General features: G+C 40.2%; 1 protein-coding gene across 9 annotated transcripts in view; it reads right to left on the bottom strand.

The window, feature by feature from the left end:
- Nucleotides 1-27,251, bottom strand: part of sec31a (SEC31 homolog A, COPII coat complex component) — a 115,727-nt gene that overhangs the window by 48,196 nt on the left and 40,280 nt on the right. For all 9 annotated transcript variants that reach the window (XM_072552668.1, XM_072552722.1, XM_072552807.1 and 6 more), the window contains exons 6-13: nt 22,585-22,725; nt 18,474-18,616; nt 17,367-17,466; nt 15,163-15,324; nt 13,378-13,530; nt 11,646-11,882; nt 9,372-9,446; nt 9,114-9,167 (exon numbers count right to left, since the gene is read on the bottom strand). In XM_072552668.1, the coding sequence (XP_072408769.1) occupies nt 9,114-9,167; nt 9,372-9,446; nt 11,646-11,882; nt 13,378-13,530; nt 15,163-15,324; nt 17,367-17,466; nt 18,474-18,616; nt 22,585-22,725 (1,065 nt within the window). The remainder of the gene's footprint in view (nt 1-9,113; nt 9,168-9,371; nt 9,447-11,645; nt 11,883-13,377; nt 13,531-15,162; nt 15,325-17,366; nt 17,467-18,473; nt 18,617-22,584; nt 22,726-27,251) is intronic.

Genomic DNA, 27,251 nt, shown 5'->3' with positions numbered 1-27,251 from the left:
TTGGAAGTACTAGCTTTTGGAGCGCAGGTCCACAGCCACCTGATGAAGGAGCAGCGCTCTGAAAGCTAGTGCTTCCAATTAAACCTGTTGGACTATAACCTGGTGTTGTGTGATTTTTAACTTTGTCCACCCCAGTCCAACACCAGCATCTCCAAATCATGGAAAGAACAGATACACTGGGGTCACCTTCTAAAATTTTGGATTAGTCCCAGCAGGCTAGAAGGTGGCAAACTCCTTTTTATTTAAAAAGGAGGGAAAAAACTGGGAATTACAGATGGTTAGTCCAACATTAGGGGTAGGGAAAATACTGGAGCCTATTATAAAGGACTTAAAAATTGACAATGGGATTACATAAAGTCAGTATAGATTGATGAAAGGGAAATCATATTTTACAAACCTACTGGGACATTTTGAGGATGTAAGTAATAGAATAGATGATATAGATGAAGAGTAGAATAGAATGGATGTATCGCATTTGAATTTTCATAAAGTTTTTGATAAAGTCCTATATAAGAGATTACTGTACACAAAGCACATGGGATTGATGGTAATAAACTGGAATTCATTGAGAATTGGTTAGCAAATAAGAGAGAGTCACCAGACTCAAAACATTAACTCTGCTTTCCTTCCACAGATGCTGCCACACCTGCTGAGTATCGCCAGCAATTTCTACTTATGTTTCAGATCTCCAGCATCCACAGTTCTTTGTTTTATTTTAGGGAGAAGTGTGTCTTTTTCAGAGTGGAAGGTGGTGACAAGTGGAGTATCACAGGTATTAGTGTTTTGACTCCAGCTATTATACCAACAATTTGAATTAGGGATTCAAATATAACATTTCCAAGTTTACTGATTATACAAACTAGGTGAGATTGAGTAGTAAGGATGTAAAAAGGCTTTAACATAATTTGAGTGAGTGCATAAATGTATGGCAGATACAGTATAACATGGATAAGTGTGAAGTTGTCCACTTCAGTAGGAAAAGCAAAATGGCAGACGACTGTTTAAATGGTGATAAATTAGGACATTGCTCACCAAAGGCAAGCAGGCAGGTGCAGAAGCAGTTAGGAAGGAAATTGGTATTTTTCCTTCATTAGTGCTTGAGTACAGATGCAAGGAGGTTTTACTGCACTTGTACAGGGTCTTGGTGAGATCACACCCGGACAACTGAATGCAGTTTTGACCTCCTTACCTGAGACAGCATGCAGCAAAGGCTCACCAGACTGATTATGACAAAACAATGGGTTGACTGGTCCAATATTCATTAGGATTCAGGAGAATGGAAGGGAACCTCATTGAAACATATCTCACTAGGCTTGACAGACAGGATGCAAGGACGATGCATCCCCTGGTCGATGGATCCAGATAAAGAATTACAGTCTCGGAGTATGCGATAGGCCATTTTGAACTGAGAAAAGGAGAAATGTTTTCACTCAGAGGGTATTAAATGTATGTAATTTTCTACCACAGAAGACAGTGGAAGCCAAATGACTGAATAAGAAAAAAAATTACATAGGTTTTTGGTAGCTAAAGATGTTATGAAGTATGGGGAGAGCACAGGAGCAGGGTGTTGAGATAGAGGATCAGTCATGATTATTTTGAATGAGCCAAATGACTCACTCCTGAACCCATTTTCTATGTTTTTAACACATATAATTTGGCACTGCATTGGCAAGTTATTTTCAGAAAGGTCAAGAGGTGACTCGTGTGACAAATAATCACCCCTGTGGTATCGTACAGGCATAGCTGAGGATGGAGCACACAATTAAGAGGGGAGAAAGCTTCATTGTGCAACTCCCATGTAGTACATAACCTGAGTGCCTAAAACTGATTATGGCGCTTGAAAAGTATTCCATTCCTCAACAACAAAATCCCTCTTCTGATGAGTATAAAACAACTTTCCAAAAAGATGGACCAAGTTGATTCAAGAAAACAAAAGAATTGCACCTTTAAACAGGCAAATAAAATGATCTTCAACAGAAAACACTTTCAGAAATAAAGTGATCTAAATTATAATAACTTTTTTTAAATCAAAATGATCACAATTGAATCATCAATATTATGTTAACTGTCTAGTTTTTCATTATTCAGTTTGAATTGTTAATATTTCAGTTAAACACTGAGCGATGACATTATTGGGGCATTGGTTTTACAAACATTAAGGTTCATCGCTAATGCAGGTACAACTATGAAGCATACGTAAATAAATTATTGATAATCTGCTACCTCTAACTCTTCCAAACCAGTATTCTCAAAGTCAATAATGTCAATAATGTTTTTTTAAAAAGGTACAATTGAACTAAAAATTAATTTCTCTACCTGATTTTTAAAAACAGGGTTCTAATAGTGAGCCATTCTTTTCAGCCTGTACTGTCATTTCTGTAGCTCATGATGATCAACATTTATTGAAATGCAAAGGCTCACCTCAGAACTGGATATTACAAAAGTGCATAGTTGCAGCTAAATATTGCACACATACAAACACATAGATTAAATATCGTACTCATATTGCAGTTTTTGTTTGTAGTGAGACAAAGAGATCCTCTTTATATTGATGTCATAAGTAAAAAGAACTGGCAAACACTGGATTAAAGCATAATAGTCACTAAAAACTATGCTGAAATCAACTGAGCATCAAGTGAAACTGGTATCCAGTAGCAGTTAAAAGAATATAAAGCTTTGCTGCACAGTTCCCATAAAGACAGCTCAGAGTTGCAATTACAATCTAAACTGGCCCTTTGTGATCAGATTAGGTGCACATGCCACTAAACCCACAGGCACAAGACTAGGAATGAACAAGTGCCAAAACCACACCAATTTAAGTCACACATGAAATGGTTAATCTGGTCCACACTATCAGGAGCAGCAGCGAGGACAGAAAAACTATATAACAGACAGGAAAGAGAAGAGAATTCAACAATGGTTTATTTGTTAAACTTGTGTCTAAATTATCTGCACTAGAAGACTTTAAAAGACCGTAGAAATGTTCAAAGTTACACATTTGACTTAATAGGGATTGATCATATACTACACAAAATAATTACTTGTTCTTTATAATGAATTTAAAAGATTGGTACTGAGGAATGGAACATTTCAATTTTGCCTTGCAATAACAACTAGTACAGGTACATATCCCTTTATCTGAGCCTTCAAAGACCGAAAAGCTCCGAAATCCAAAGGTTTTCATGGAGCGTGCAGCGTCAGTCACATCTGCATAACATAACAGGGTACACCCACTCGACCCACGTGGAGGTGTGGCCCAGCACTCAGAGGCGTCAGTTGTGCATTGTTTTTACTGTGCTAAATTGTTTAATTTTAGAATAAAAATGTCAAAAAGAGGTGCAGGCACATCAGTGGCTAACAATAATATAGAGAAAAGGAAGCATCTATCATTATCAATAATGCAGAGAGGAGAGTTATTGCAGAAGCTTGATCGTGGTGTGGCTGTACTGTGTCTTATTGAAGAATATGGTGTCGGAACTACCACTGTCTATGATTTGAAGAAACAGAAAGACAAGTTATTGAAGTTTTACAGTGATAGTGATGACCATCAACTAATGAAAAATAGGAAAACACTGCATAGGGCAAAAAATGAAGCTATTAATGGAGTGTTGATGGATTGGGTTAGACAACGAAGAAGTGAACGTTTGCCACTGACTGGTTTGATGGTCATGAAACAAGCTAGAAAATATCATAGACAACTGAACATTAAAGGCGAATGTCAAATTCAGGAGGTTGGCTGCAGAAATTCAAGAAGCATAATGGTGTGAAATTCCTGAAAACCTGAGGCGAATAGGCTTCTGCTGACCATGAAGCACCTGAAAATTATCTTGGTGAATTTGCCAAGCTGATATCTGATGAAAGCCTTAGCCCTGAACAAATTTACTAAGCTTATGAAATAGCTCTCTACTGGCACTATGTCCCGAGAACAACATTAGCAATGGCTAATGAGAGAGCACCAACAGGTTTTAAGGAAACTAAGGACAGATGAACTATTCTTGGGTGTGTCAATGCTGCAGGCACACACAAGGTGAAATTGGCAGTGACTGGGAAAAGCAAACATCTGAGATGTCTTAAAGGTGTACACAGTTTGTCTGTGCATCATTATGCAAACAAGAAAGTATGGGTAACCAGAGAAATTTTTTCCGACTGGTTCAGTAAACACTTCGTACCAGTGGCACGAGTTCATTGTAGATCAGCTGGACTGGAAGAAAAGTGTAACATTTTATTGTTCCTTGACAACTGCTCCGCACATCCCCCCCTGCCGAACAGCTTGTGAAAAGTGACATCGGTATTACAGTGACCAAGGAATTTTCCGCTCCATGAAGAGCAACTATAAAGACTATTTTTTAAACAGTATGCTTGCTGCAGTCAACAGAGAGGTAGGAATTCAAGACTTCCTGAAAGAGTTGAGTCTTAAGGATGCCATTTACGCATTTGTAACGCTTGGAATGATATTGATAAAGCAACATTTACAAATGCTTGGCACAGACTCTGGCCTACAACGATGTTTCTTGTAAATGAGCCTGCAGATGAAGAGTTTAAAGGATTTCATGTCACTGAAGAGAAAAAGATGATAGCAAGCCTTGTTACTTACGCACAAAATTTATCGGACGAAAGTGTAAATAAATTACACGATGCTGACATCGAAGAAATGCTGAACATTGACAATGCTGTGCCTGTCGTGCATTCCTTGAACGATGGGAACATTGCTGAAATGGGTTCAAGTACTGGTTCCTGAAGAGATAGGTGTGAGAATAGTCGTGATGATGAAGAAAAAGTCCCCATTGACGATATGGTGAAAATGTGTGATCAGTTAATTGCTGGCCTTGAACAAAGTTCATTTATCAGTGAGTAAGAGATTATGGCAATTTACTCAATTAAAGAGAGATTGCTTAGACAGAATCCTATGTTAATGAGATAGATGACACTTGAAGAAGCCTTTAAAACCGTCGCCTGCCATAGTGCTGAAGCTGTGTATGTTTAAGTTTTACCGAATGTTTTTATTGTAATGTTTTTTATGGAAATAAAATGTTTGATTAGATTCCCTACAGTGTGGAAACAGGCCCTTCAGCCCAACAAGTCCACACTGATCCTCTGAAGAGTAACCAACCCAGACCCATTTCCCTCTGACTAATGCACCGAACCTATGGACAATTTAGCATGGTCAATTCACCTGAACTGCACCATCTTTGGACTGTGAGAGGAAACCGGAGCACCCAGAGGAAACTCATGCAGACACAGGGAGAATATACAATCTCCACACAGACAGTCGCCCAAGGCTGGAATCGAACTTGGGACCCTGGTGCTGTGAGGCAGCAGTGCTAACACAGAGCAAACGTGCCGCCCTAACGTTGTTGAATATTTATGGTCAATGTATTTCATTTATCAGCACACTATAAATAAAGCGTGGTAGTATTTCTAGTCTTTTTTTATCCTGCTAAGTGTGAGTATTCATATGTTTTTGCTGCAGTACAGTATTTATATTTGATTATGGGTTGCTGCTCCGCACCCTAGAGGGGACGCGACATTAGTTCCGAAAACCACAAAATTCCAAGTTCTGCAAAGCAGCTGGTCTCGAGCATTTCGGATAAAGGGATACGTACCTGTACATCTGGAATTACCAGTTTCGATTCAACAAAATAAAACTGTCTCTGCTCTGTTCCTCGAGCCAACTTCAGAAGACCTTACTAATCTGACCCCGGTCCATTTTCTACAGCATCTATGCATCATCTTTTGGAATGAAACAGTGGCAAATAAAGGACCAACTGATTACTTCAAACCCATGCTCATTTGAAATTAGATTGAGATTGCTAAAACTCATTTCACATAGAACCTTTACAGCCAGCAAGAACAGACTTTGAACCACAGAAACGGAGTCGCTATTTCACTGTTCATTAAGATCATGACTGATCTGTAGCTCACTTTGAATTCAATTTAGATTTCAACTCATGACACAAAGTTAAAAGGGTAGCGTATAATGCACTGATGCACATTTTAACCTCAAAAAGAGAAACTTGTGATTTTGAGGCTAGAAAAACATAAACAAAGTCATCTTGTGGAATAATATATACCCCATGATTTGTACAACTGGTGAAATTCAGAATCAATCAGATTTTCAAGCTCAGTAAAAATCACATAATAATACAATAAAATGCATGATTATTTCACAGATGTAGGTAACCATGATTGAAAATTGAGATTAGAGAAACTGGGACAAGGTGGTTAAGCAAAATAGGACAAAGCTGGATAAAATTATATGGCATTTTGGTAAGATATATAGGGGGAAAGATACTAGTATTTGTTTTGTTCAGTTAGTTGGTAATTAAAAGACAAAGGTTTACAATCGATAATGAAAAAGGGAAAGATTAGAAGTGGAAGTCTCTTCCAATCACAGCAATGGAAACAGAACCTAACGGTGTTTAGAGGAAAAATAGATAAACATTTAAGAAAGAAGAATTTAAAAGGAGTGGGGAAAGGGGAGTGGGCTGGGACTAAGTGGACAGCTCTTTCGAAGAGTCACACTCGTATGGCATGGTGAACAAATTTTTCCTGTGCTGAAAATTCTATTAAATATGGCATTAACTCCCTGCTGAAACCATGCTGTTACTGAAGTGCAATATATATGTCTCTTTACTACTGGAAATAGTTAGAAAATTGCCATTATATCTTCAACACCAGAGAATGCAGGAAACCAATTTCACTTTTTAAAGGTTTGAACAACAAAGTCCACAATTTGGTTGAGATATATATAGGTTGTTGATAAATATCTGCTATGACTCTGGATTCAACTCCCACTTCAGGACTTGAGCACAAAATCAAGTTCAGAAGGTTCAATGGGTTTCATCATGAAAGTAGTAATGTCGAGGAAGACAAATTTACAATTGCACGATGCACAGTTTCGCTCTGAAAAGTGCAATTGTACAGCAGTTATCTTAAGAAAAAACTCCTTCCAAGAACTGACATACTTCAAAGTTTTGACCAACACTCCCTGATGGTTTTCTGGAGAAATGACTGGAAGAAATGAAAGAGGTAGTTTTATGTAGCTGAGATGGGCATATGGGCAGGATATCACTGCTGAGCGGTCAATCAACTATGTTTCTAATAGATATATGTTAGCACGTGCTGCTGATTGCTCAGTGCTACAATGAACTCATCAAACTAAAGGTCAGCTCTGATACTGGCTGTGTTCAATGTGCCTTTGCCTGATACTTGTCTTATCAATCTGGAAGAAAACGTCTGCTTATCCAACAGAATTTCAGTATCACCGGATCAAATTTATGATCTTCCACCCATATGCATAAAATCAACATCATTCCAACGGCAAAGTTCCTATTTCAAACAAATAAAGGTACTGCCCTGGGATTTTCATTGTTACTAATTGTCACCAACATCTTTACGGGAGACTTTGAAAAAGCAACATTTCAACTGGCAACTGGGAGGCTTTCAAATGTGAGATACTGAGAGTTTGATAGTGTATTCCTGTTAGAGTGAAGGGTAAGGCTGATAGGAGTAAGGAACAATGGATGAATAAAGATATTGAGTTTCTGGTCAAAAATAAGCAGGCATGTCTGGTCAACTGAGATCAAGTGAATATCTTGAAGAGTAAAAAGAGAGTAGGGACATTCTTAAGAGGGAAATCAGGAGGGCAAAAAGGCAGATATGAGATAGCCTTGGCAGACAAGGTTAAAAATAATCAAAGAGATTCTACAAGTATATTAAGGGCAAAAGAACAACTAGGGAGAGAATAGGGTTCCTTAAAGATCAATGAGGTCATGTGTGTGGAACCACAGCAGATGGGAGAGACACTAAACAAATATTTTGCTTCAATATTTATGTGGAGAAAGACATGGAAGCTAAGGAACTCTGAAAAGTAAATACTTTTGTCTTGGAAACAGTCCACACTACTTAAGAGGTGATGGAGGTCTGAAAAAAGCATGGACGTAGATACATCTCCAGGACCTGATCGAGTGTATTCTGGGACATTGTGGGAAACTGGGGAAGAAATTGCGGGGCCCTAATAGAGATATTTGTATCATGAATAGACATGGGTGAAGTGTCGGAAGGCTGGAGGTGGCTAATGTTATGCCTCTTTTCAAAAAGGTTGCAAAGAGAAGCCTGGGAACTGCATTGTTGGAGATGTCCTATTTCAAAACAGCTGTGAATAAGTTGCCCTGTATGCCCACATGGTTGAGCATAAAAAGTGCCATGGTAAAAGTGCCATGGTACTTGTGTGAAGAATAGCAGGCCAGATACCTCCAGAAGCTAGGCCATAATCATCCCTCAACTAATACGGATGGCATGGTGGCTCAGTGGTTAGCACAGCTGCCTCACAGCACCAGGGACCTGGGTTCAACTCCACCTGTGACTGACTGTGTGGAATTTGCACATTCTGAGTTTCAGAATGTTTCGGAGCACTCGGAGTGCTGCGGTTTCCTCCCACAGTCCAAAGATGTGCAGGTTAGGTGGATTGGCCATGCTAAATTGCCCTAAGTAATGAGCTAGGTGGATTAGCCATTGGAAATGCAGGGTTACAGGGACAGGCTGGGGAGGTGAGTCTGGGTAGAATGTTCTTTGGAGGATCAGCATGGACTTGAGGGGCTGAATAGCCTACTTCTACACTGTAGGGATTCCATGAACACCATAAAAACAGACTGTGCTTTGTGCACATTTCCTGCCACATTTTCCTTTGGTATAATAGTGAGGATACTTCAAAAGTGCATCACATTCCATCAAAACACTTGGGGACTTCCACTTGCCATGAAAGGTACTGCATGTGTTTTGAACGCTTTGCCACAAATGATGACTGATCCACAAAAAAAAACCTTTCAAGCAATTAAAGATATCGGGTATCGGGAAAACAGAACAGTGAGATAAATTCTGATATTTAAAATTTTCCCTTGCAGAATTGGACCCAGGCAGTGGGCTAAATGACATTCTTCTGGACTGTAAATTCCAACCATAAAAGCAAGATTACAGATAGTATTCTCTAAGTTATTTATGCATAATAAATAAATAGAAGCATTTGTATAAAGCAGGACAATTATTTTTCCAATTTCACAATCTGAGATGAGAGGGGCCTGTGTTTCATTTTGCTTATTTTGTATGACTTTTACCTTATATGATGGAAGTCCAATCTTGTCTCCTTCACTTTGTAGTGCTGCTGCAATCTAAAATAGAAATGCAGAAATGTTGAAAAGTGTACAGGGCAAAAGAGAATATAGTTTCAGTTAAATTCTGAATTCTCATCCTCCCTCACAAGTAAATGTTATCAAATAATAATTATTCCAACAGATCTCATGGACAAAATGAATAAATTGCAACTTGTTTTTCTTTAGCACTCAGATGTTGACACCAGATAATGATCTTCCTACCTTCTCTGCAAGTTCTTGTTGCTTGTACCCCAGTAGCTCCAAGTATTTACTGCGATGATCTTTCTCAAAGTTTACCTGTGAGTATAAGACAGTTAAATCAGTGAAATGCGCTCACTCGATGATTTACCAGCTGAGCTGACTAAAGTATCCGTGCTAAGTTATATTTTCCACACCTCCGAAAAGGTTAGTACCAGAGACCGAAATAAAAAAGCCACAAAATATCGAGAATCAAAATTGAAAATGCACCAGAGTGAAAATCCGAGTGAGAGAAAAACACACACACATGTAAAAGACAGAGGGCACATGTGGGCATCAAAGCTCTCATTAAAGCTTTGTGTCAATTGTATTAACTTCTGAAGCATTGTTCCTGTAATCAAAGAGAGATTTTGATCTGGAACCCTGATGTGAGATGCTGGGTACCAGAGTGACCCAGTCTCTCTGCTGCCACCCAGCTGCTCTCTTGTACTGAATTAAAAATCACACACCAGGTTACAGTCCAACAGGTTTATTTGGAAGTACTAGCTCTTATGCTCAGGGGACCACACCTCTCCTTGGCTGACAGTACAGAGGGAGGCTCCAACTTTTATGGACTGGCTGTAAATTGTAAATGCAACAGGTACCTTTTCATGCCTGTGTAAACGGGTCATATAAAGCATTCCAACTGTAGTGTATTTGTTTCTCCTCGTTAAAAAGCTTGGCCAGACACTCAGTTTTAATCTGGCATTTGGCGGTTATTTCTGACTAAAATAAAAATATCGGTGCCAATAAATGGATCCAAGCAGCAGATATCCAAGTCACCCATTTATTCAGCTAATCAATAAATGGCAAAGCATGAAAAGTAGTTCAATTCCTGGTTTGTGCTGAATTAGACAATCTCCACGATGCCTGTTGCAATTACCCACAGAACTTCTTTGTTAAGGAAATGGTTCAGGGTCATGGTTCCTGTCCGGCATCACATTTATCCCCCAATATTTATAACGAGGACAGAGGTTGATGTGCATAAATCACTGATGGTGGTAGAGTAGGTTGAGAAAGTGGTTGTAAGAGATACAGGACCTTGTGCTTTGTAAAGGAGATGGTAGTGACGTGGTAACATCATTGGACTAGTGAACCAAAGGTCCAGGCAAATTCTGTAGGGACATTGGTGTAATTGAAATTCACTTAATGAGTTCTGGAATATAAAGCTGGTTTCAATGATGGTGACATATGCCCTCAACTCTTGTAAAATCCCGTCTGGTTTACCAATGTCCTTTTGGGAAGGAAGTCTACTGCCAGTACCTGGTCAGGCTTATATCAGGCTCCAGACCTATAGTAATGAGGCTGCCTCTTTAAGTGACCACTGAAATCACCAAGGGAGCCAGTCAATTTAAGGGCAATTAGGGATGGGCAAGAAATAAGCTTTGCCAGCAACACCCATATCCCATGAAAGAATGAACCAAGGGGACAGGATATAAAAGGAGGGATATCATGATAAACCTGTCCTTGTTTCAGCCTCACCTGGCGTGCTAAATCTAGTTCTGGGCATCACCCATTAGGAAAGCCTGAGAGAGAGCACAGAAAAGATTCCAGGGATGACAAACTTCCATAACCCTGAGAGATTACAGAAGCCACAACTGTCCTTCTTGGAGAAAGTTAAAAATCACATAACACCAGGTTACAGTCCAACAGGTTTATTTTAAAGTACAAGCTTTCGGAGCACTGCTCCTTCGTCAGGTAACTCCTGTCGAAGGAAAATCACTCTGAAAGCTCGTACTTTCAAATAAACCTGTCAGACTATAATTTGGTATTGTGTGATTTTTAACTCTGTCCACCCCGGTCCAACACCAGCACCTCCACATCATGGCTTCTTAGAGAAAAGAAAGTTTATCAAATGGACTTAAATAAAGACATTCAAAATCAAATTTCAACAGAGAAATTTCAAGAGTAGGTCAGGAGAAATGTCCTGTTGGACTTCGACCCAAGGGACCCTGATGTAAGATGACTGGTGAAAGAAGCAACAAGAACAGGAGGAAATATTTCCTACACACTGAATGATTAGCATTTGGCATCCACTGCTTAAGAATGTGACAAAGTTAGATTCAATTGAAGCCTTCAAAACAAAACTGAATTCTTACCTGAACAACAACAGTGCCATCTATAAGGAAAGGACAATGGAATGGGACTAGGTGGGTTACTCTTGCAGTGCGGTATTGATTTACCACTCCAAATAGCGTGCTTTCCTGAGTCAACCAGTTATGAAGCTATGAACTGTCTTAATTTAGTATTTCCCCTCACCTTTAAGAAGCCCCAAACATTCTTCTCAAAGTCTGTGTGGGCAGCATTAACTTTGGACTGACAGTACTCCACAAAGCCTCCTGAATGTATGGTCGATTGCAAATCATTGGAACGGTTCACGAGTTCGGATTCTGTGACAACTTGGCTGACGAACACTTGGAAAGGAGCTTCTTGCTGCTGCTGCTGCTGCTGAGGTTGGGGCTTCACACTTTGGAACGTGACCAGTTTTCCTCCAAACTTTGTTTTTTTTCAAATTTAATTGGAAACAAGTTATGCAATAGAGAAACAAAAAACAAAGAACAGTTCAGCATGATTTCAATTTACAGCAATGTCAGGTACATAGATGTGACATATTGATCTACTAAATGTTAAAACTCTGATAAATTATTAAAAATAAATTACTGCACCAGCAACCAAGCATTCAAATACACAGTGTCACAGTGATTGAAAGTGAGTAGTCAAGTTCAGACAGGAGGAGGAGAAGATCAGGTACTTGAATGTAACAGTGATATAAAAAGGCATCTTGAGAAAAAGTGTAATCAAGTAACTTTGTTGTTGCTGAACGCTATTGGATATGGCACTCAGGTACATATGGTAGGAGAATTTGAGGTTTCAACTGAATAAATGGCGAGTGTATCACAAATGCATTCAGTTTTACTGGAAGGTAAATGGTATGCTGGCCTTTAATTCAAGAGGATCTGAGTGCAGAAAGAAAATGTCTTGGTGCAATTGTACAGAACCTTGGTGAGGCAGCACCTGAAGTAGTGTGAACAATGTTGGTCTCCTTATGCAAAGGAGGTCATATCTGCCAATAGGAAGGTGCAAGAAAGGTTCATCAGACTAATCCCTGGGATGGTACAACTGAAGAGAGTGGGCCGTCTTCCTCTTGAGTTGAGATGTGATTGCACTGAAGCATATGAAGTTGACACCTTGATATATTTCTAGTGACTAATGACCATCAAGGGATATGGGGACAGTGCAACAAACTGTTGAAAGAAATGATCAGCCATGATCTAGGATGGTGAAGCGCACTCAAGGAGCTGAATGGCCTGCTATTACTCCTATGTCCTTCCATGGACTGATAGGATACGTCAGTGGCTGGGCATGTGTGTCTGCGTACCCGTGGGAGCTTCTGCAAACAGCTGACACAGAGTTAAAGTAAAAGCTAGGCTATTAAGGACTGAGATGACAAGGAATTTCTTCACTCAGAGGATGGCGACTCTTTGGAGTTCTCCACTCCAGAAGGCTCGGAAGGATCAGTCATTGAGTACATTCAAGATTGACATCTATTGATTTCAAGATATTAAAGACATATGGGAATAGTGTGGGAAAATGGCTGATCTTCTATCTCAATGCCATGATTGAGGTGAATGGCAAAGGAGGTTCAATGAGCTGAATGGTCTTGAGCTCCTACTTTCTAAGAACTTAGTATTTAAATGTATCTTAGATTTACCCAGTTATATCAGTGGTAGGTGTGCATGAGGATGGCAGATGCAGACAAAAGCAGCTTCATTGTAGCTGTTCCCACAGTCAAGTACCTGGTCAACATCTATCATCTTAACGTTGCTCAGGAAGAATGAGATGAAAGATGGTGCTGTCATATTTTAGTTCATATTCTAAATAAGTGATTACCTTCTGAAGGAGGGTGCAGGGAAGTCAAAAGCAATAAATAAATAATCTAGAAAACTCAAGTTTACTTCTAACTCTAGATCGCAAAGATTCCAAAACCTACAGCGAATGTAGCTCCTACAGGGCGGCGAATCCACTTGGGCGGTTTCTTCAGAGGTAGCACGGCACTTGGTTGTGCTATGGACTGAGGAAGTTGCAAGGGAGGAAGGGTTTGTCCAGTACCAAATGGATCCAAATTCCCAAAAGAGGAGGAAATCTATATCCAAAAAAGCACAGCATTTGTAGATAATAGATGACAGCTTCACAGAATAGTAATGGCGCAGATAGAGGCTATTCAGTCCTTTGGGCCTGCACCAGACAGAGCCTAAAAAGTACAAGGGAACACTTAGTGGCAAAGGGACATCGCATCAGAATTCAGATCAAATGTTCTTCGATTTGTCATGTTGGTTTTTTTTTTCCAGAACAGTTCTGACAGAAACTCTGCAACAGATTGGCTCCCTTGCCTACTGAGGAATAAACAGTGACCTTGCAGATCGTCTTTTTTTCCTTATCCTCAGGAGTCCCTAATGATTCCCAGCACACCCTTGAAAAGCACACCCAACTTAATATACAGCACACATAAAAGCATAAAGTGCTGGAGAAACTCAGCAGATCTGGCAGCATCAGTGGAGAGAAAGAAAAAGAGTTAATGTTTCAAGATCAATATTATTCTTCTTCAGGCCTAAAGAGCCATATTGGATCCAAAGTTCATTGTTTCGCTCTGCATAGAATCTGCCAGATCTGCTAGGTCTTTCAGCACTTCCTGTTTTTATTTTAGATTGCCAGCATAACCGCAACACTTTGTTTTCATTAATCGACAGCTCATTGTGCCTCCTGCATAACTCTATCTCCAACAACGTGTCTCTTCTGCTGTCCTCACTTATTCTCCAACAGTTCACGTCTCCAGTCCCAACATGACTTATAAACTTTACATTTATTTTGCTGCAATTAAACCAGGCTGAATACGTGCTGTCAGGTTTGACCCCAGGATGAGCTTCCCGTCAGACTTTTGTATCAACATGAGTGAGATCCATTTCCAACTCAGCTCATCTGCTAAAGAAACAGACTTTCATTCCTTTGTTACCTCCACATCGTCTATCCAATGCATTCCCCCAATTTTACCCTCTCAAAATTTGCCCATGCTCCATCCTGTTCACCTGTCACAGCTCTGTTTGCTGACCTATGTGGAACCCTGGCCAAGCAATGTCTAAATTTTAAAATTCTCACCCTTATTTTCAAATCACATTTTGGCCTTGCTTTATCTCTATCTCTGTAATCTCCTCCTGCTCCACAACCCTCCAAGATGTCTGTGCTCATCTAATTCTGGCCTCTTTAGCATTTAAAGTTTTAAATAGTCTACCCCTCACAGTGTCCCCTCAGTTGTCTAAGTTCAAAGTTATGGGATTCCCTCGCTGGACCACTTGCCTTCTCTACCTTACGTTCCTCCTTTCAATGCTAATTCTTTGACCAGATTTTGGTCATCTGACCTAATATCTCCTTACATGCTTCAGTATCACATTATGTTTACTGACATTCTTGTGAAGTACCTTTGAATAATGTATTATGCTAAAGATTCTATTTAGGTACAAATTGCTGTTGTCAGCGAACTGCACTGTCCAGTGGAGGTTTGACTGATTTCCTCAGCTCCAAAGGGTGCATGCGTGTAGTTGTTTAATACTGTAGTCAAGACTCTGTTGTTGCCGTTTTTGTCATGTTTGCTGCAAGTGTGTAAAGGCGAAGAATTAGACACTGCATTAGATACAGTGAAGAAACCACAGCAGAAATAATCGTGATGAAATTCACACAAAGAGAGATAAACCATCAACGCCTTTGTAAATAATTCATTTACATTGTCAACCTGTCGCTGCCTTTGAGCATCCTGATTCCCGCCCATGAGAGAGTAGACGCTGATGTGACCATCAAATGCAGCAGCAGAAAGGATGGCAGGATTCCTGGGGCACCACTGAATGTCAAAGCACCATTGTGTAGCTGTTGGAAGCTCATATACAACCTGGTAGCAGCCAAGAACAAGAAAACAAATAACCACAGGTTAATAGTTAGGATGGATAATACATGATTCAAATCAAGTCATACAGACAATGTTAACACTGAACTTAACTGTTCCAATTTGTTATTTGTAAACAGAAGGCACAGACTAGTGCCATTAGCGATATAGCTATGTACACATTGAACTGGTTGATTACAGAATTAATTATGGACCAGAGCAACAGGATTCTCCACTAGACTCAATGTTTTCTGTGAGCTAGGGTGAGGGTGGGCAATCAAACAGAACCAAACAATAGAGAAATAGGGGTCTTGCAGCTGCACAATATTATTTGGAATTAGGGAACATTAACACTTTTTCTCAGGTTTTTGGACATGGAGTTCACTCAAAATGGTTCAAACAATTTAAATATTCTATCTATTCAAAGTCCCATTCTTGCTTCCAATTTTTTTTGTGCTCCTGCTATCATATTTATCTAAAAGACTCCTTGAGGGAGCCCATTGCATGAGATGGAGACAGCGGAGTTTTGTTTTGAAATCCCTATCAATGACAAAATGGTAAAGGACAGCCTGTAAACTACCACAAGATCAATGGATAAAACCATAAAAGTCACGTCCAAAACATTTCACCTAATGCTTATGAAAACTTTATTTGATGACCTCTAGTCAGGTTTCTGCCCGCCTGAATAGCAAAATGGCTGTTCAAGTCATGACTGATGTGATTGTGATAGAAGAACACTATTTCACACCCCTCCACTCCCTCATTCTTCTTAACCTGTGCACCTTTAACACTATTGACTGCACTTTCCTCCTTCATCTCTCTGTCATTCACAAAATAGGTGGAAATGTTCTTACCTGTTACAATTCTTATTTCTTCCATTATAATCAGAGAATAATTTGAATGTTAACTCCTCCTGCTCTCCCACCGTTACCTCTGGTGTCCCAAGTATCCTAAAACCCCCCTATTTCTCATTGAAATGCTGCCCCTCAGTGATGTCATTCAGAAGCACAGCGTCAGTTTCCATACACATGCAATGAACCCAGTCCAACCTCATGACCAGTTGATGCAAATCTTCCACTGTCTGATATATCAAACTGATAACCCACCACTCAGTACCACAGCAGTATAACTTCCTTCAATTAAAGGAAATTGTAAATGGGAAACATTGTTCCCAAGTCATTGACTCCATCCCTCCTCCTGGTAACTGAGAGGTCAAGGCAAACTGTTGGTAGAATTGGGATCATATTTGACTGGCTGTCTTTATGTCCAACCCTCCATAAGCTTGTTCAATCACAACTCTGCTGTTTGTGTCCTAATTTGCACCAAATCACATTCAGATATCACTCTTGTGTTTACTGACCCACAGAGATTCTCAGTTATCAAAGCTTGTATTTTAAACTTCCTCTTGGTTTTATGTCCCTCCTTAGCCTCATCCTTCTCATCTCTGTAATCTCCTACAGTTCTACAACCCTTTGAGATATCAGCTCTCCTCCCATGCTAGTCTCAAGTATCCCTGACTTTAATCACTGTGCCTTCAGCTCTCAAGGCCCTATGTTATGGAATTTCATCCCTGAACCTCCCCTTCTCCTTAAAAAGTATTTCTTTGACCAGGTTTTTGGTTATCTATCCTAATAACTTTTAATCTAGGCTCAGTGTCAAACCTTTATTTGCAATGCTCCTGCAAACTGCTTTGCGACAAGTTACTATGTTAAAGAAGCTATACAAGTGCACACTGCAAGACAAATTAGGACACTCAATGAATACACATCAATTTTAATATTTAGTTCATTCTTGAGAAAAGAGAGCTAAAAAAATTTCATATCAATACAAAGTTATGTGCAGTTCTACACCGAACCCGGTGTAAAGTTGAGACTGAGTCAAGATTAAAATATTCCAACAAGGCCAGGCTTAAAGGGATTATTATTGAAGTTGTTCAACCAGTCATCATCGTACTGAATGTTGCAGCAGGATCAACAGGTTGAATGGCCGACTCCTGTTTTTATGTCTCTAGAGTTGTGTTTTTCCTTTTCATTAAATATTTGGCTTACTTCTGCAGTGTTGGGGTTCCAGCAAAGCATGCGATTGTCCTTCCCACAACTCAACAGCAGCTCCGGGTCCGCCAGGCTCCAGGCAATGGCTAAAATTCCTCTGCAAAACATATTTAAGTCACAATGTTAGCAAGAAGGAAATGCTGCTCCTTAACTTTAAAAGAAAGCGTCAGGTGTGAACAGCCCCCTTAGACCTCACTCTCACCCGCATTGCTATATCAATTGTACAATTCAGATTAGAGTGACAGGGAGCTATTTAACTCTGGCTGCTTCACAGCAAAATCTAATCAGATTCTTACATAATGCTGACATAAAAATCCTCAGCAGTATTGGAAATAATATCCTTTTGTAAAGTCTACGCAGAGTCCTGAACTGATCTGATGAAAGATTAGGAGAACTTCGAAAGATTCAAAAGCAATTTGTTTTTTCACTGCAGCCATTTTGGGAACAGCAAAGTCCCACAGACAAGAATGAGATGAATGATCCAGTCATTCTGGTGAAGGACAGCAGGAGAACCCCACTTTTCTTTTAAATCTTTTACACATTGTTTAATAAAGGATTTGGTTCACTAGTTTAGCCAAAGTAGCTGACACAATGCTGCACTGAAATAACAGCTCGCACTATTGTGCTCAAGTCCTAAAGTGGCGTTTAAACTGTTGATTTTCTGACTTAGGCCAGAGTATTACCAACTGATCCAAAGTGAAACTTGGATGATCTAACAATAACTGACCGAGGAGAAAATAAGTAAGTGACAACCATCCAAGGTAGGGAGGAATCTTTTAGATGGCCATTCCATGGCTATGCACTCCATATAAATGCTGGACATTTTAGATGCATCATAAACTTAGCAAAGAAGGAACACTGCCACAAAAGGGGGAAGAACATGTAGTTTTGAAGCATTGAGGGGATTTCAAGTAACCTTTGTATCAGAGACGTATTCACAAAAGGATGCATGATGTAGTTTCATTCCTTCTCTGTTAACTATGAAAAATTTCAGAAAAGACTGAATGAATTAGAGTTAAGAAAATAAATGAATATCCCACTAAATCAAGATTAAAGAGAATAACGATGGCAATCCGACCTGTCTTTCTCTGCATTTAACTCTACCTTGTGTGGTTTTCCAGCACTCGCAAGGGAGATGTTGCGAACCGAAGGTCCCACATCTGAATCACGGGCATTCGATCATCCTCTGATGCAACAGCCATCTGTGTGGCAATGTCAGGATGCCAGGCCAGTCCAGAGCAGTGCATCTGCCAAAAGGAACAACACACTTGTGAAAAAGAATATAAATATTACTGGATTTTCTGTGGCAATGCTCGTAGATAATGTTATATAATCTGGCTTGTGTTGGGTTGAAGAAGAGAAGGCAAGAGGGAAAAGGCAGAGTAGCAGTTTATAATGTAGAGGGAGACAACAAGTGTTCCCTTTCTTCATTCTACTTGTTTCCTTGAATTTTGAAAGCATAGAAATATTTTTTGAGATAAAATGCAAAATAGGAATGGAATAATGGGAATTGGTTAACCTGGCTTGTGGGTACTTGACAACTCCCTTTGGCACAGAGGTCTACAGCATGGAAACAGGTCCTTCGGACCATCGCACCCATACTGCCAAGTTTTCATATTTTAAACTCATTCCGTTTGCCTGTGTTTGGTCCATACCTCTCCATACCCATTCCCTCCTTGTACCTGCCCAAATGTTTCTTAAATGACAAAACGGTACTCACCACGACCATTATCTCTGGCAGGGCATCCCAGATACTTACCACCCTGTGTGTCAAAAAACTACCCCTCTGGGCCCCGAATAGTGAGTGAAAGGCAGGTACTTAAACAGGAAAAGGCAGTGTTATGCTGAAAGGGAGACAAGTGAAAGACAAAGAAAGGATAGCAGAAAGACCAAAAAAAGGGGAAGTAATGGAGTGACAGAGCAACAATGCACTGGAAACAAGGGAAGCTCCAGAGACCCATAAGTTTCAATTTACAATCCCAACCAGTATAAACATTAGGTGCTTCTTTCTCTGACTCATGTCTCACAAACTTGATTGAGTTTTTTGAAGAAGTAACAGAGAGGATTGATGAGGGCAGTGCGGCAGATGTGATCTATATGGACTTCAGTAAGGCGTTCAACAAGGTTCCCCATGGGAGACTGATTAGCAAGCTTAGATCTCATGGAATACAGGGAGAACTAGCCATTTGGATACAGAACTCGCTCAAAGGTAGAAGATAGAGGGTGGTGGTGGAGGGTTGTTTTGCAGACTGGAGGCCTGTGACCAGTGGAATGCCACAAGGATCAGTGCTGGTTCCTCTACATATTGTCATTTACATAAATGATTTGGATGTGAGCATAAGAGGTATAGTTAATAAGTTTGCAGATGATACCAAAATTGGAGGTGTAGTGGACAGTGAAGAAGGTTACCTCAGATTACAACAGGATCTTGATCAGATGGGCCAATGGGCTGAGAAGTGGCCGATGGAGTTTAATTCCGATAAATGAGAGGTGCTACATTTTGGGAAAGCAAATCTTAGCAGGACTTATACACTTAATGGTAAGATCGTAGGGAGTGTTGCTGAACAAAGAGACCTTGGAGTGCAGCTTCATAGCTCCTTGAAAATTGAGTCGCAGGTAGATAGGATAGTGAATAAGGCATTTGGTATGCTTTCCTTTATTGGTCAGAATACTGAGTACAGGAGTTGGGAGGTCATGTTGCTGTTGTACAGGACATTGGTTAGGCCACTGTTGGAATACTGCGTGCAATTCTGGTCTCCTTCCTATCCGAAAGATGTTGTGAAACTTGAAAGGGTTCAGAAAAGATTTACAAGTATGTTGCCAGGGTTGGAGGATTTGAGCAAAAAGGAGAGGCTGAACAGGCTGAGGCTGTTTTCCCTGGAGCGTCGGAGGCTGAGGGGTGACCTTATAGAGGTTTACAAAATTATGAGGAGCATGGATGGAAAAAAATGACAAAGTCTTTTCCCTGTGGTGGGGGAGTCCAGAACTAGAGGGCATATGTATAGGGCGAGAGCGGAAAGATTTAAAAGGGACCTAAGGGACAACGTTTTCAAGCAGAGGGTGGTGCATGTATGGAGTGCATGCCAGAGGAAGTGGTGGAGGTTAGTACAATTGCAACATTTAAAAGGCATTTGGATGGGTATATGAATAGGAAGGGTTTGGAGGGATATGGGCCAGGTGCTGGCAGGTGGGACTAGATTGGGTTGAGATTCTGGTCGGCATGGACAAGTTGAACCGAAGGGTCTGTTCCATGCTGTACATCTCTATGACTCTAAGACAGACAGAGAAGCAGCAAAGAACAAAATAAACTGAAGGGGAAAGCTCAAGAAACAGCCACAGAAGGATATCAGGCACAGGAAAGACAGCAGCTCCATTCTTACATTTACCATGCACACCACCACTAAAAAGTAACTCTCAACTCCCATAACAGTGATTAATGCATGTCAGGGGTGCTTTTCAAATAGGGAGCATTCCCCACCAGTCATACAACTCAAGAAACTGTAGCCATGCCTCCAGTGATGTTCCACTCAGTAAATCAGAGAACCAGAAACCACTGGTTTAAAGAGAATGGCAAAACAACCAACAGAGACAAAGTTTTTATTTTTAAACATAGTGGGTGGCTAGGATCTTAAATGCAATGCTGAAGGGCAGGCAGATTCAACTGGGCTTTCAAACGCAATTGTTGAGCACTTGGATAGAAACAATATCTAAAGGCTATAGGGAAAGAGCATAGGAGTGGGAGCACAGAATTTCTGTCGGAGAGGTAGCACAGGCATGTCAAGACAAATAACCTCCAGTTTTGCTTCAATCATTCTAACATTGTATGCTAATCATAAAGAAGATGTGGCGAATTTTCTGGTTGTGCAGAGTTTATAGTGAGGCTCCTGGTAATGCAAATTTTAAAAATAATAACTAGATGATTGCAGACCCAACAATGTTCAGCCCTATCCAGGACAATTAAGTCCTTTTGATTGATAAGCCCACAGCCACAATGGTTCGTCATCTCCATCAGCTGCTTAGTGGCTGCAGTATGTATCACTTATAAAATGCAAGAACAAGCCATGGCTTTTTTGACAGCATCTTCCAAACCACGAACCGTACCACCTAGGAGGAGGCAATGATGAAGTGTAAAGTGGTAATGTCAGTGGACTAGAATTTCAGAGACTTAAACTAATGTTCCAAGGTCATAGATTCATGTCCCATAATAGCTGGTGGAATTTATATTCAATCGCTAGCTCTAGAATATAAATCTAGTCTTAGCTTTTAGCATAACCCTAAGCCTATCGCAGGTCCTAATGATATCATGGACTGTTCAAATTCCCATCTGGTTCACTAACTTCTGGAAAGGAAATCAGTTGTCCTTACCAGGCATGGCCTACAAGGGACTCCAGAGCTACAGCAACGGGATTGACTTTTAATTGCCTGGTGAGGTAGCCTAGCAAGGGCAATTAATGGGTATCTGTGGGCAACAAATGATGGCCTTGTCAGTGACAGCAACATCTATAAAAGGAATAAAGGAAGAACAAAGGCAGATGAGTCGGAAAAACCAAAATCTGAAAGCTCTCTTCCATCAGTCCGTCTTGAGAAAGTGTATCAGTGTTCCTTTAATACTGGGTTAAAATTCTGAAATTTCCTTTCTGACAGTGTTGTGGGTGGACATACACCATATACTGCAATAAGGCATTGTCAATAAACACTGGCCTTTTGGGGTAAGGCCAACATTTCAGGTGTGAATTAAGAATTTTCCAAACTTACACATACTGCACAAGATTCTGTTTTGGAGTAAAACTCTGAGGCAGTTGGAGTTGCTACAAGAAGGGTTTGTAAAATCTTATCTTATTTCCCAGGAGTTATTGTGTCATTATTTTCTAACCCAAAATGTTATACGGAATTAAATGTTGGAGCAATCACAGCACATTTGTTTGTAGCATCTTTTCAGGTGCCAACCTATGTATTGGCTGGTTTAACTGTGCATAATGGCACAGTCACGCTACAACATGGTGAAGAACTTAATGTTTTATGGAAAATGGCCATAACAGAAAAGGGATATCTAGCAGAGGTGTAGGAAAACATTGGCAAGGTGAGGAATCTCACTTCAGGTTCTACACAACCAGAAAATTAATTGCATTTTCTTTATGAATTCTAAAATTTTTGACTATAATTGAACAATGTTCCATATTACCCAAATATGTGTCTTCCTAAGAAAACTACTTACTCGATTGGTGTGGTCACTGACTTTCAATATTGGCTCATTCTTCCGCAGGTCCCAAACAACAGCACGACCGCTTGGATTAGCTGAAGCCAGGATATGCTGTACTTGCCTATTCCAGGCAACACAACTAATGTCCTCAGGAGGCTAGAAAACAGCCAGGGAGAACCAAAGAAATCATGAAATATATTGTCACTTTCCACATCAGCAGCTCTATTTAATTAAGAACTATGGTTTTGTGAAATTTGATTAATCTAAAATAAGATTTCAGTTAATACCATTTTATGCAGGATATACCAGATGAACAAAAGCAAACTGAAAGATGGATTTATGATCTGATAGTAATATCGGACAAATTAGATTTCACAGTGAAACCTGGCTTGTGGACCAAAACATTTACCTTTGCAATTTTGGTTACTACTGTGGTAAGTCAGTGAAAATACATACAAATATATACAAGAGAACATATGCTATTAAACAAAATGCAAATATAAAAATAAATGCTAGGAACATCAACAGCAAAAAGATAAATTTAACTCTTGTTTCTTTCCAGAAACTCAACCCCAATGAAATATCACACCTATCTTCACTTTATAATTTCTTACTGAACTAACAAAGTCGCATGCGTTTCCTTTTTGTACATTCACCCAATTTGATTCTCTCAATTACTGTCTCTCCCCATCACACTGACAGGCTAACCTACTGACTTTTGCCTGCTTTGAGGCTGCTAAAACAGCTCAAGAGTTTGTAAAACTAAAATCTGTCTTCTAGTGGATTTGATAACTTTTTCTTAACCCAATCTGCTCATGACCTCTAGCCATTTGTTTCGGTAGGTCAAAAAATTCTACTTAGGAAACACTCTAGCAGTTATCTCCCTTGGTAGCTTGCTAGTCATTTCTGCCTGCTTTCTTGAAACACAATATTGAACTCCCTGTTCAAAAACATCTTTATCATCTTTTCTAAAAAGAAAGTCACTTTACAGACTTGAAAGCAAAACTTCATTTTAACTCAATTTTAGAACCGGGGGGGTGTTGGAATTTTTGACTAGAGATAACATTACGGCTGTACTTAGGGAGGATATTTCTGAGAATACATCCAGGGAAGTTATTTGGGTGGAACTGAGAAATAAGAAAGGGATGGTTGTCTTAATAGGATTGTACAGTAGACCCACCAATAGTCAGCGGGAAATCGAAAAACAAATTTGTAAGGCGATCTCAGTTCTCTGTAAGAATAATAGGGTAGTTATGGGAGGGGTTTTTAACTTTCCAAACATAACCTGGGACTGCCATATGTTTTGGGCCAGGCCAAACCCCCTCAAACAATTTCAAGAAAATAGCCTGGATCTAACTTTGATAGTTGTTTTTAGCAGGTGTAATGCGGATATTCGCGGAGGAAAGCAAGCTGATCAAACCACTTAGTTTAAAACAAAACAAAATTTATTTACAGAGTACGGAATGAAACACAAACAAAAGAGAATAGAATACGGAATAACTTAGCCTATCCAAAAACCCAACAGATTTTACCAACTTAATGAAGCCATTCCCAATAACTGCAACAATCCCCATGAAAAACCCTTGGCACAAAAGGTAAAATCAAACACAGGTTCTTACAGGAAAGACATCAGAGAGAGGGAGGGTCAGCATAGACCTGCTTCGTTGGGTCCAGCAGCATCAAAAACTGCGTGACCAGGGTTCCGATACCTAGGCATTTTTATTACCCCCAAGTTTGACCCGTTATTTTGGACTAACTTTGCTCACTTGCTCGAGAATATTAGGCAAGAGCTCCAGAGATGGGAGGCTCTTCCAATTTCGTGGCTAAGCCAAATATCTCTCATTAAGATGAATGTTCTTCCTTGTTTGCTTTATCCCATGCGTATGCTCCCTATAATGTTTCCCAGGTCAATGCTACGGAAGCTTATGGGGTGGTTTAGTTCCTTTGTCTGGCATTGTGGGCGGCCCCTCATCAAACTTATTAAATTGCAGTTGCCTCAAGGAGGGGGAGGAGTTCATTTCCCAGACATTAGGAGGTATCAAATGAGTTCCCTGCTGTTCCTTTGTCTGTGATTGGGTAACAATCCAAACTCAATATGGCTGGATATCGAGGCTTCCCAGGCAAAGTGCCCTCTTATTAACCTGTTTTTCATGGATAAGATGAGGACAGTTATGGACCATTGCTGGAACCCCATTGTCATTAGTACAGTCAAGGCGGAGGGCGATGTGTCAGAGTGAGGGTTGCTTATCCAAGACTTCGCCACTTACACCTATAGTTGGCATGCCAGGGTTCCGACCGGGGATGATGGACTCAGGGTTCAAACTATGGGCAGCAAGAGGAGTTTCTAGTTTGGGATACTTGTTTGAGGGGGAGGTTATGATGTCTTTTGAGCAACTGAGCCGTAAATACGGGTTACCCAGCAGAGATCTTCTCCGTTTTTTTCCGGTCAGGGATTTCATCCAGAAGAAGACAATGCTTCTCACTAAGCCCGATACAAAGAGGATGTTGTTATATTCCACAAACACCCTTTTGGTTAGTGCCCTCTATCACCTGCTGGGTGGCAGGGCCTGGCAGGATATTAACTGGTTATGAGGGGTCTGGAAGCAAGAGCTAGGAGTAGTGATCTCTTCTGAAACATGGGAGAACATATGGAAGAATATTCGAAAGATCTCAATCTGTAATAGGACATGCAGTTAAAAGTTCTGCACAGGGCTCATCTGGTAAAGTTTAAAAAAGGGGCATCTTCAGTGTGCCCCAAATGTAGGTACTCTTACCCATTGCTTCTGGACATGCCACAGGCTCCATGTTTATTGAAGCGCTGTGGTGGGAGAGGTAGGGAAGGTATTGAGGACTGAAGTCAAAATAGACTCGATATCTCTCCTCTAAAGAAGGTCTACTGAATTTACCATCTTTAGACGGGCATGGGAAGAAACTATTTAATATTCTTGCATACTGTGCACGAAAAAATATTCTGATGAATTGGGTGTCTGAGAACCCGCTGGACTTGCTGGGATGGCAGAAATTAATTATGGAGCACATTCCCTTGGACTTCTTTACAAACATGGTGCACCACACAACAGACCATTTTTATAAGACATGGCAGCCCTACTTGAGTTATTTGGATATAGATTTGTCAGTTATCTTAACTAGGGCGTTTGTTTAACCAGGATGGTTAGATTTGTCAAGCCCTGAGCCCAGGAGGGGGGGCTCCTGAGTTAATACGGGTGTATATACAATGCTCCCGTTCCTTTGTTTGGGAGCTTTGCGCTGAGCATAGCTGTTCTGTGTTTTTTTTTGCTTTTCTTTTTTTTGGTGTTGCTTTGCAGTGTTAGGGTTTGTCTTGTATTATAGGGTAAGTTAATAGTTAGTAGATAGTGGTTGTATTGTAATTTGTGGTTTTTTTCTTTTTATTATACCGATATTTATTATTGATCATATTTTTCAATAATTTTATATGTTTGTAAAGTTAAAAAAGTTTGCTAATAAATATATTTGCAAAAAAAAACTGCCTGACTGCTTTCAGTGAATAACCAGATCAGAGTAAAGCAGAGCTGGGAGAACTGGCTACTCCCTTTACCTTGTATAATTTTTTTTATTTCAAAGGCCTTTTGCCAGATGCAGTACCGGTTAACTCCAATCAAATTGGCCCTAAAACCCATCCAAGCCCAAACAACCAGTGTTTTTACAACCTGCTGAGAAAGAAAACAAGGACAACATTACCTTGTTAAAGAAGAATCATCATCACATCGTGTTAAAGGCTTGGATGGAGAGGAATTTATTAAGTGTGTGCACAAGAAAATTTTCTGATTCAGTGTGTGGGTGCACCTACTAGTGAAGGTACAAATCCTGATCCACTCTTGGGAAATAAGGCAGGTCGTGTGACTGAGGTGTCAGTGAGGGAGCACTCTGGGGCCAGTAACCATAATTTTATCAGTTTTAAAATAGTGATGGAAAAGGGTGAAGTGGATGTAAAAGTTGAAATTCTAAATTGGAGGAATGCCAATTTTGACAGTATTAGGCAAGCACTTTCAAAAGTTGATTGGGGGCAAATGTTTGCAGAGAAAGGGACGGCTAGAAAATAGAAAGCCTTCAAAAATGAAACGAGAGTCAGTGACAGTATGCTCCTGTTAGGGTGAAGGACAAGGCTGGTAGGTGAGGGAATGTTGATGAGGTTTTGGTCAAGAAAAAAAAAGGGAGCATATGTCAGGTATAGATAGCAGAGATCGAGTGAATCTTTCGAAGAGTATGAAGGCAGTAGGAGTATACTTGAGGGAAATCAGGTGGGCAAAAAGGGGACATGAGACGGGGGAGGGGGGAGATATTAAATGAGTGTTTTATATCCATGTTTACTGTGGAGAAGGAAGTGGAAAATATAGAACAGAGGGAAATAAATAGCAATATTCTGAAAAATGTCCATATTACAGAGATGATAGTGCTGGATGTGTTGAAATCCATAAAAATGGATAAATCCCCAGGAGCTGATCAGGTGTACATGAGAACTCTGTGGGAAGGAAGGCAAGTGACTGCAGGGTCCTTTACTCAGATATTTGTATCATTGATAGCCACAGGTGAGGCGCTGGAAGACTGGAGGTTGTCTACCATGATACTACTATTGAAGAAAGCTGGTAAGGAAAAGCCAGGGAACGATACACTGGTGAGCCTGACATCTGTGGTGGGCAAGT

This window comes from Chiloscyllium punctatum, chromosome 1 (assembly GCF_047496795.1).
Source record: "Chiloscyllium punctatum isolate Juve2018m chromosome 1, sChiPun1.3, whole genome shotgun sequence".
Taxonomy (NCBI): Eukaryota; Metazoa; Chordata; class Chondrichthyes; order Orectolobiformes; family Hemiscylliidae; genus Chiloscyllium; species Chiloscyllium punctatum.
Note: the sequence above shows the minus strand (reverse complement) of the source record. Positions and strands in the feature narration are given on the sequence as shown.